The 11,552-nt window shown below is 43.9% G+C and overlaps 1 protein-coding gene across 1 annotated transcript; it reads left to right on the top strand.

Moving 5' to 3' along the window:
• Nucleotides 1-2,464: 2,464 nt before the first annotated feature.
• fndc7a (fibronectin type III domain containing 7a) lies at nucleotides 2,465-7,651 on the top strand (the record flags this gene model as incomplete). The annotated part of the gene is made up of 13 exons (XM_080011274.1): nucleotides 2,465-2,500; nucleotides 3,003-3,021; nucleotides 3,182-3,439; nucleotides 3,529-3,789; nucleotides 4,502-4,759; nucleotides 4,899-5,153; nucleotides 5,305-5,559; nucleotides 5,775-6,032; nucleotides 6,126-6,383; nucleotides 6,640-6,894; nucleotides 7,047-7,313; nucleotides 7,477-7,506; nucleotides 7,620-7,651. 13 exons carry the CDS (start codon nucleotides 2,465-2,467, stop codon nucleotides 7,649-7,651), a joined length of 2,442 nt encoding a protein of 813 aa, XP_079867400.1.
• Between the last annotated feature and the right edge of the window lie 3,901 nt (nucleotides 7,652-11,552).

Raw genomic sequence — 11,552 nt, 5'->3', positions numbered from 1 at the left:
TTATCTGCCCGACAATACAATACATACAATCTCATGGATTTCCACTTCATTTTTAACCCTAAACCAGTTTGTTGAATACTCCCAGTAACTTTTACATTGATACTACTTGCTCTAACACTGAACTATTGTAAAGCTGCCTTTTAACAAGTTCAAGTTCAAGTTCAGGAGTAAACCTTGTGGGGGTAATGAGTAAATGCCTATATTTACCCACCAGATGTAACTCAACTTTTGAGCAATAAACTTCCAATTGCAGATCGGATTCATAATGGTCTGAAACCAGGACATCAAGTGTGTATGGAGAACTTTTAAATAATCGAAGGAACTCCGATTCCTCAAGCACTTGACATCGGATTGTCTTCAAACCCAGCACAGCAGATCCTCATTGGTGTGTTTCCCAAAGCATCTTTTTGAGGCTGAAATGCTAAATGAAATGCTCCATCCCCACGGAAAACAGAATGCAGAAATGGGTAAAGCAAATAAATAGGAATCAGTTTGTCAATCAGTTTTGTGTAATTGATTGTGGACACTACATGCACTGGGGAAATTAGATCGCTCTTTGGCTTTTGGCTTTTATGTGAGCTGTACACGAGTCTTGTTGGTCAAATAAATGGGAAGTGCCAAAGACCCTGATAGTCCAAAGCCAAAAATGTAGATAGTCAATTTCATTGTGAACCATTTTTTCTCCAGAGTCTGTCAATTCTTCCAATATGTTTTAATACCATTCACCACCAAAGTCATTTTGACATGCATTTTTGACTTAATGTCGAGGTGATGAAAAGAAGATATTGGGCGGGAGAATGGTCTGCTGCGGCGTCAGCAGCCTAGGTTGTAGATCGGGGATCGGGTCGGCGGTGGTTTGAAGTTGAACTCGATCATGTTTCCCCTTTGGGCCTTTATCTGCAAAATATTTCTGCCGGTATCTGGCCCTTGGAGATCCACCCACTCGGCCAGGGCTCACGGGGGAGATGTGACGCCGCTCGGGAATAGAAGGTTATTATTCCAGCCTTGCCTTTTAAAAGCCCGGATAGATGGATAGACAGCCGGTCAGACACACTGTAGAATAACATCTAAGGTAATACTTTTCCAGTGGTGCTAGGCATTTCTTTAATCTCACCTAACATAACTACCCTGAAGTTTGACATTTTAGTGTTAAAATTCACCTGTTATTTCTATAATAGTTTTCATCGTAAAAGGAGATAGATGTATCTGAGCTGTATCTTATTTAGTAAGTAAATAAATAATTGTATATTTGTACATCCAAGAGCAGGTAAGCCATTGTTTTCAATTGTAAATGATACGCTACCCATTGCAGGTGCCGTATAATATCCATGCATATGTGACCGCATAACCTCTAAAATCCAGGTGTGTTTGGTGATCTGATATCGACGGAGCAGAGAAGTGAGTGATCGACGTTGAAACGGGCTCATACAAGCGATTCAAACCAGGGGAAAAAAAAGCAAATATCAATCATGAAAAATGTAACAGGGTGTATTGTTATGTAGTGCGCAGAAAATAGGGCATCAAGAGGAGGTTTTCGGGTTGCGTTTCTCCATAGGGTTAAAAGCTGCTCATTTCCCAAACATGATGTAAAGTTGGGATTCAGAGGGAAATTCACTGGGAACCTGTTGACTTGACTTGTACCACCTTTACTTAGGGTTAAAATGTCTTAGGAATGTCTTAAATTCAGTTTTACAAAGATATTAGAGGAATTTATTTGAAACACAATTTTGCATAAATATCATAATAATATAACATTAATTGGTTTTATTTATCCATATATATATATATATATATATTTATTTATTTGTTTGTTTGTTTGTTTATTTGTTTATTTATTTATTGTTGGTTTTTTTTTCAAAAAGTGAGTCAGGTTCTTTGGCACTAGAGTCAACCTTGAACCCAATACTCTGAACCCTCATATTTACTTACACTTAACTGTTTTAGATGAACCAAAAACACTTCATACTTACCATGACGTCATTCATACTATCTGTTATAACAGGACATGGTGATCTAGTTCATAACCCTGTTTCTACCCTAAATTTACCTCTGCCCTGTAGCAAATTTACATTACTTACCTGCAATAATTGATTGAAAAATAGAGATTATTTGTCCCAAAATCTTAAATGTCATTAAAATTTGTCTTAAAAAGGTCTCAAAAAGTGTTAAACTAAACTCTCCCTCTGATACAGGTGACTTTCCTCCTCCCGCTACGATAGGACGTCCACATCCCCTTGGGGGAGGAGTTAAACCTCTCGGCTATTAGGCATTCGCTGAAACATTAAAGGATCTGGACCATCTGACCCCAAAAAAAAAGAAGAGGTAAAAAGTTAAGGCTGCCCTTCTTCCACGAAGACAAAATCAGAATAAGCCCTCACACAACCTGCCTCCAGGCTATACCTCCAGGAGAAGAAAGAACATTAAATAAAGCCCTTTAGGCACGGTGGGGGGTCCAGATTCAAGGATGCTGAAACTACTGCTTCTGCTCAGTCTAACAGAGGTAAGGACATCCTGTTATATTATAGATATACATATTTCCTCTTGAAACTCTTCAAATAAACTTCTCACCAAGGACATTTTTCCATCACCTTAGGATGAAACAGATTGAATTCATTGTGTCGTTTATTTTTCTGATATTACAAGAGAGAAAAGAAAGTGCACCGTGCATCGTGGGGAGGGAGGTTCGGAGGGGAAGAGGGAAAAAAAAAAAAGGAACACAGGCTCTTTTGAGTATCAAAACTGCTTTCAACAAGTGCATGTGGCATGCCCAACCTTAGCTCAATAGACAAATTCATTCAGACCTGAAAGAAATACCTGCACGGACCAGTCCCCAAATCTGTGTTGACTGAAGCTAATGTGCAGTCTGCAGCCTCTCATGCGCTGAAAATATGATACAGGGGATAATTTGCCTCCAGCAGCTTGAGGATAATATCCTTGTTTTTGAAATATTTCCTTGTCTCTTTCTATTCAAAAACAAATTATGCTTTTTACTTCATTTTCAGATATGTGCAGCTCAGAATGGTAAAAAAAACTCCCAACAACTTATTTTCCATTTTCCTTTACAATAACAAACGTTTACGATTGACCCTATGTTAAAGATATGCAAAAACACTGATCAACCCTCGCTACATTGATTTGATCACTTCTTTCTTCTTCTTTTCTGCTTTCTTTCGCGTCGCAGACATCACGTTGTCGGTGTTTACGGTGACGTCCAAAAGCATGACGGTGCAATGGAGCGGCCACAGTGGCGCCAGCTCCTACAAGATCACCGCCACGGCCAAGAACTCGCCCGAACGTCCCGTCTTCGCCCAGTTCGGCAGTAATACAGTGATGGGATCGGTCAACTCCCTGTCGCCCAACACGATGTACACCATGCAGGTGGAGGCCATGGACAACGCCCTTAACGTCCTCAGCAGCGCAGAGACGGAGGAAACCACAGGTCGCTTGCCGATATATCGTGAAAGGGTGAAAGGGAAGTGGTCTTACGGTTGTTTGAGTTGTTCCTACCGCCGTACTCTGGCCCTTCAGCTCCCGAGGTGCCCGCCATCGACCAGGCCTACTCCAAGAAGAGCGACAGCATCACAGTGGAGTTCTCCGAGGTCTCCGGGGCGACGGGCTACATCCTGAGGGCTGAGTCGGAGACGGAAGACTTCTTCGAGGAGACGCTGGTGACCAGTTCCCCGGGCACCGTGCTGCAGCTCCAGCCCTTCACAGATTACGCCCTGAGCGTCATGTCCGTCAACTCCGGCGGCCGCAGCCAGCCCTCGCACCCTGTCCAGATCAGGACAGGTACACCAATACCAATCCAAAAATACCAATACCAATCCCAATACCAATACCTAGCTTAACTTTGTTTCAAAAAAACTTTTTTAAGTACCATTGATTCCTCACACCAGTAAGGTGCAATAAAGGACTCACTTATAGGTATTAAACTTGAAAAACTGACAACGTAATTGTTATTTAGTGTGGTACTGAGAAGAATCCACTCAACAAACTCACATTAAAAAATTACATGAACTCACATGAAAAATCTGTTTACTTTAGATGGTAATAACGCATACAGAAAGTGAAACCTACACCTCCCGTTGTTTCCGCGGTACAATACCTCGCTATTTCCCTTCGTCAGCCGTGGCAGAGTGTCATTTCACCGCTCCATTGTCACAGTATCTACTAGGGGAGGCTGGTACAGTGGGGTTGGAAACCGTATCCATCCCTTTTGCACTCTGTCATTCTCTGAATATGAAAAGGGAAACCATGAGAACTGGGTTGTCTCCCCTCGCGCAGGAAAACTGGACGTAACACGATCACGGGCATAACCAATTGCGTTTCACACCTCTGGTGCTTAACTGAACTGTACTGCACTGAAATTTCTGGAAGGGGAGGTTGGATGGGTTGGATGGGTAGAGTGGAAAATGTTTGTCCACAAACTTCCAACCCAACACCTCCTCAACTACCCGCCTATTAATGAATTCATTTCCATCCTCCGTCCCTTTGTACGTAGTGGTGGTTGCCCCAGAGCTGAACACCTCCTCCCCCAGTAACGGCACCATTCACGTGACCTGGTCCCCGGTGGAGCACGCCGTCCTCTACACGCTCTGCATCATCCAGCAGGGCTCCGACTCCCGCCTCAAACTCAACCGGACCGAGCCCACGGTCACCTTCGACGACCTCGAACCCGGCACCACCTACTGCATCAAGGGCACGGCGTGGGACTCGGACGGCCGCCCCGGAGACGACCTCACCGCCTGCCAGATCACACGTAAGCGCGGAGAAGAGCGGTGGCTGGGATGATCGTCAATTTCAATATCAGGGAGCAGACGATGATTAGATGGAAAGGTTGCCGAATCGATCACTGCATCAGCCCCGCAGCTTACTTAAGCGTCTCACCCCCTCAACAGGTCCCCCTAGTCCGGACACGGTCCATGTGATGCTCACCCAGGGCAGGGCTCTGGGAATGACCGTCTACTGGGAATTCGTTCAGGGTGCCGAGATGTACACGGCCTTCTCCAGCAATGGCCAGAACTGCACTTCTGCTGCCGACAGCTACTGCATCATCGCCCCACTGCACTGCGGCCAGAACCACTCGGTTTTTGTCACGGCCGAAAACCAGGCGGGACCCAGCGACCCCTCAGTGCCTGAAGACTTTATTACGTGTGGGTACAGTATATCCAATTTCCCTACAGGTGTACCTACCAATGTACAAACTCCTAGAAAACTGACATTACATATTTACAAATTTCCTGACATTGTTCTCTCTCTCTCTCTCTCTCTCTCTCTCTCTCTCTCTCTCTCTCTCTCTGACAGTCCCGTGTCCTCCAGAGAGGATCTGGGTGGAGGAGCATGAGGCAGGCAGCTGCTGGGTGGCGTGGAGCTCCGTGCCCCTGGTGGAGTACTACATGGCCTTCATCAAGAGGGACGACGGGGCCGAGGAACTGTGCAACACCACCCGCACCACCTGCCAGTTCCACTGCATGTGCGGCTACACCTACCTCACCACCGTGTTCGCCTACAACCCGTCCGGCTCCAGTCCACAGGGAGACGTGCTTAATTACACCACTAGTAGGAATATCGCATGCACGCACGCACGCACACACGCACACACGCACACACACACACACACACACACACACACACACACACACACACACACACACACACACACACACACACAGATTGCACTACCTGACACACCCTCATAGAAACACATTTTTACACACTGTAACCACTTCATCCGTCATGTCTTCACATTCTCTCTCACCATGTTGTCTCCCCAGTCCCTTGTTGCCCAGAGGATGTGTCTGTAGAGCTGGTTTCCACGGAGACCCTGGAGATCATGTGGTCATCGGTCAGAGGGGCAGAACTGTATGAGACAACGGCGGAGCAGACCGATGACGTGATCCACTGCAACGACACAGCGCCAGTGTGTGCACTGTCTGACCTGAGGTGCAACACCATGTATTCCATAGTGGTCACACCTTGCAGCGAGCTGCGGGGCTGCAACCACACTTGCAAACCACACACGCATGAGACAGGTACCATGTTAATACTTCACCTCACGCGTTCACCTAAAATAATCCAAGCTTCCAATCTTAAACACGACAACCCTATTTTCTGTCGTAACGCAGCTCCGTGCTCCCCGGAGATCCTGAACGTGACCCAGACCTCTTCCACCACGGCCAGAGTGCTTTTCACAGACCCCAACACTCCAAACACCACGTACACCGTCAGCGCCACGGGACGGACCGACACGCACACGTGCCACTCGCAGTCAACCTTCTGCGAGCTCACGCAGCTGCCCTGCGGGACAACCTACGAAGTCGTGGTCGTCGCCACCACAGCGATTGGGCAAAGTCTGCCCAGCTACAGCGTGCCTTTGGAAACAGGTAAATCGCAGGACATCCACAGAGATTATGAGCAAAGAAAGTATCCAAGTTTTAAAGCAAATTATGGTCAAAAACTATCACACAGCTATTACATCTATTAGATAAGATCCTTAGTCCCACAATCTTTAGTTCCAAATCTTTAGTCCCAGAAAGATTTATGCATGGCAACTCCCTAAATAATCACATTAGCATCATGGTCATTATGAACGCACAGCCATTCGCTGCAATACAAACATTTTCCGTGGCTTTCCCAAAGGTCCCTGCTGTCCCACGACTCTGCACGTGGAGCAGGTCACGCAAGCCATGACCAACGTGACCTGGTCCCCGGGACGCGGTGCCCGCTCCTACGTCACGGCCCTGACGTCCCCACGTGGACACGCCAAGTGCCACACCCTGGACACGCACTGCATGATGGGATGCATCACCTGCGGCACCAACTACAGCGTCGCCCTGGAAGCCATCAGCAGCACGGGCCACAAGTCGCACTGCAGCTACAACGGCTTTTCATCCAGTGAGGACATCATTGCCGATTGTCAAACTGTTAAATACACACATTTCTACCTTTGCTAACAATACATTTCAGTAGGTCTAACCGTTGATCGATGATGTAGAAGGTCCCAAAGTTACAACATCCTTCTCTTTTCCCTCATCAACCCCTCGTAGGCGCTTGCTGTCCGACGAGCGTCAAGCTCTATCGCATGGTCAACAGTTCCCTCAGGGTGTACTGGCGGTCCTCGGGTCCCCCGCCGACCCACAACCACACGGTGGACCTCTACGGGACGGGCTCCAACTACACCTGCATCCCTGTCCCCTGGAGCAGCTTCTGCGACGTGCAGGAGGTCATGTGCGGCGACGTGTACACGGTCGTGGTCGCGCCTGTGGGGCAGGATGGCAACAAAGTGAGCTTCTGTCCACGCAGGATGTACTCCGGTGAGGGATGGAACGAAGAATCAAGGGGGAAAACAGCCTTTAAAAAATGATTACATCGCATTAGCTAGTGCATACCTAATATTCCTTGGTTTTATGGTTATAGTATTGTAATTCATGTAAATGTATTATGTGAGCTTTCTTATTGTTTCTTCATTTCCCACAGTATCCTGCTCAGGCAGCAATGTTGGCATGGGTAAGTATCCTATTCAATTATAACTACTGTATAACCTGTTTTTTTTGACGCAGTGTTCATAGGACTATACAAAAATATGCGCTGATAAAATCTCATCTCTGTCTTTTCTTTAGTGATCTATCGTGGGAAGAGGAGCTTGGATTAAACGTGAGAAGATATTCGATCGTCTCAACCCCAGGTAGAAACCACAGTGTTTATGAACAGAAAGTGCACGTGTTAGAACACAAGTGGGATAAGCACCGCGCTCTCATCCTCCTCATTTGTCAGGACCAGAGAGAATTCAATGGTGGCTGCTCTTAAAGTGGCCCATCCCTGTGTAGCTCTGCAAGTTTGTTTGAAAAGTTTATGGCAGCATTGCAAGAGTCAATACATTGGAGGTTTCTATTGTTTATCAGAGACAACAAAGTTCAATGCGCAAGTGGAACAATAGGGAGAATGTACGGACAAGGACAAGGCGGGGCGCATCTTATTTTTCCTCTCTATTCTGTTCTCTCTCCCTTTCCTCTTCTCTTCTTTAGCTTTGGAACCCCTCATGTGTAAAATGTTAGTCTAGTGTCCACAAAACATGCAAGAAACGTGACTGGGATATCACAGACAATGAATAAGCCATGCCGAGACTGACAGCAAATATCGTAAGCTGTCTACTACCGGACACTGAAGCCATTGTCATGCTATAAAGATATACCTGTACTAACCTGGGCAGGGGTCTCAAACTCAAATCATATCATTATCATCATGAAATTTTTTTTTTGTTATATTCTATTTTATTCTGTTTATAATAGAGCATCGTGATTTAAAAATTATAAGGTTTGACAATATATTCAAAACATGTAAGCGGGCCACATTAAATCATCTCGCGGGACAGATGGCTTGAGACACCTGCTCTCCAGTGTGTCCAGGATGATCCACAATCTCTTTCTTGTCTCCCTTGTCTTACAGTGGGAAACACCTGAATGACAAAGACTTCTCCTGCAACTGTGAAGACAGGATATTCCCACCTGAAATGTATCACTTAAAAAAAATATTGAAATATGGTTATGTCTTTTTCTAACTGCTGCTTGCAATGCAAGCAACATGTGCAAAGTTGAAATGGCTTAATTTTAATGATTAAATGTGATACTTAAGAAACAAAAAACATTTACGTTTAGCATTTACGAAAGGTTTGGGGAAGAAAATAAACCTGTGTTCACTTGTAATTCTTCTGTATCTGATGAATCCAACACATATAGAACACCTTCATAGGGTTTGCTGGTGTAAATGTCTCAAACAAGGGAGGTCTTGGACTTTCTAAGTAGGTTACTGTAAAAGTGGAGCAGGGGGTATCATGGTGGTTGCCTGGAGTCCTGCGTAGCACGTCCTGTGGATGATACGTCTGATCAGATTGCTACAGACAGACTCCATGTTTCGACCCCATTCGACCGACTAGGGACGACAATAAATAGCTGCCATTTGCATTAAAACGCTGTGTGGCATCTTGTGTGGGTCTTCATAGCAGTAGGGTTAGTTCTACGTTTGTTACGTCACAAATCTCGAATCTCAGATTGTTCGGGGAGGAAATCCATACACTATTCAAGATTTAGGATTTTGTTTCTAGAACTTGTCACATGCAGTCGTACAAGTCAGTTCGGGGCAGTAAAACAATGAGGGGCAAATGACGAAGACTGTGCAAAACAAGGTTAGGGGAAAAAAAATGACTGGAATGATCTCAATTAGAGGAACTGTATATTTAGACGAAAAGCAAAAAATATATATAGACTAATAATATAAGCAAAAACATGATTGGCCAAAGTTATATTGTCATGGAAATTACTGTCATGATTTTTACATTTTAAGTTATGACTTAGAATACTGTTTTGGTCAATTTACTTGTCTTTAGTATGCACCACACCATACAACAGATACAGTTGAAAGTTAAATTGGTTACACAGGTTAATCAAATTCACTTTTACTTTTTGCCTAGTGTGAACAGTTCATTATTGCCCTGAAAGGTGGACCCCGCCACCAACAATAGAAACACCACCAGCTAAAAAGATACGGGATGGATATCAAACATCGGAATTTTTTATTTATTTTTTTTCTTTTCAAAATAATCTCACGGATTACCACTTTAATATGTGTGGTGGTGGACCTACAGTATAGATATTCATGACAGGATCCATTTCACACTCATGATTTTCATACCCCAACAACGGCCGTTGACAATGGCCCGCACTTGTCTTACCTCATGCGTCTTGGAGACATACAGACACATCCCTGGCTTAGGTGTTGGCTCGCTTTGTCAAAACCTTTCCAGGCTGCAGCACACAACAGGCTATCACATTCACTTACATAACACCCTGACCAGAATAATGTGACTACAAATTGGTAATTGTGCGAGTTTTGAACAGGAAGGCCTGTTTCAGGAGATGCCTGATATTCATCTGTGCTGCAAATATTCTGATCAGCAGCGTTTTTAGTGTGGTTATCTATTTTTGTGGTAATATGACATCCTCAATCTAGTGGATAGTGTTATATTGACTTTCAATAGTTCTTTGTAAAACCACCAGTAGTCGATAATGGAAGCAAAATGATATGCATGGCCTTTGGTTAAAAAGAGGATAAATAGTATTTCAAGCCACCTTTTATCCCATTTACAAAGAATTAAAAAAGTTCTAATGGGAAATCCATTCAAACATGATGCATTCTAGATGTATTAAAAATGTGCAGTCTCCTAAATCTGAGAGTTGTGCAAAAAATAATAATAATAATCACATTGATATATAAACACGTGCATTTTGAAAATAACACATTGGGTGTTGAATGGGTTTCAATGGCCCGTTGCTCGGCCCATAAAGGACCGTGAAAACTCCAATCCAGGACACAATGTAAAGTCAGAATGACCAGGTAATGAGTGAAGGCGGCATATTGTTCAGACTTCACCAACTGAGTTGAGGGGACAGAGGGAATTTGGAGGAAAACACGGTAAGGTAGACGCTTCACCTTCATGACGGCCCAGGCACATATCGCAGTTTTAAATCAAGTTGTGTATTCAATTTTCACACTATTGATTACTATCTAATCTCCTTGCGCTACAAAAAAAAAATGTGTCCCTCAAAAAAAACAAAAACTTCACAAGCCTTCAAAGCTTGATCATGATTCCACTTCTTATTAAAAAAAAGGAGATACTACTAATCTCTGTTCTGAATTCTGAAAAACTGAAGAAGCTGGCAGTTTTTCTTTGAACCCGTAAAATAATGATAATAAACTAAAAAAGGAATACATCCAAAACCACAAATGTAAAAATCTTGTAATGTTACCTGGGCAGCGATTATACTGTAGTAGCGCCGCAAATACAGTCTGATATCAATGACAGTAGATAAAAGATAACACATTACAGGAAAATCACTATTCTGACAATATCTTGGCCTACTTGTCCAAGCAATCCAGTGTGCCATGTCACGAAATGTCTTCCTGTTTATATGCAGGGAACAATTTACTATCGTAAAAAAAAATAAACATCACCGTTATGAAGAAAAAAAAATCCTCCCTGACAAATCCTTTCTTTTATTGTTTGTAATGTTAGAGGATCTGTCCTTTTCCATGTTAGACTCCATTACTTGAAAACAAACCTATTCTGACAAACATGATGTATGTATGATGTCCATGTGAAGCCCCCACCGGTGCATTAGTCCGACACGTCTTTTCCTTCTCGTGATAACAGCGAGCCCATGGGCAGTGTGATTCCACCTGTCCTCATTTGAGACGCCCTGATTGGCTCCCACGCAGGTCATCTGCAGTACGAGCCCTCACACTTCCAACATTTCAGTTGAGCTGCTGGGTCCAGTGCCAGCGAATGGATGTAACTTATTGAAACCAACTACCATCATGGATAAGCTGTGGATATTATGTCTATCGGTTATTGTACTGTCTCTGATGCAGGTAATTATCATATTTATATTTAGTCATATTTGTACTCATTCAAATAAATAGCATTATTGTTAAGTAATTATTTTGTCTTTCTGTTGTAATTTCAGATACAGTGCGCACAGGCTTCAGGTCTGTACTCT

Source organism: Zeus faber (assembly GCF_960531495.2).
Source record: "Zeus faber genome assembly, chromosome: 12".
NCBI lineage: Eukaryota > Metazoa > Chordata > Actinopteri > Zeiformes > Zeidae > Zeus > Zeus faber.
This window is presented reverse-complemented; position numbering and strand designations above follow the sequence as displayed.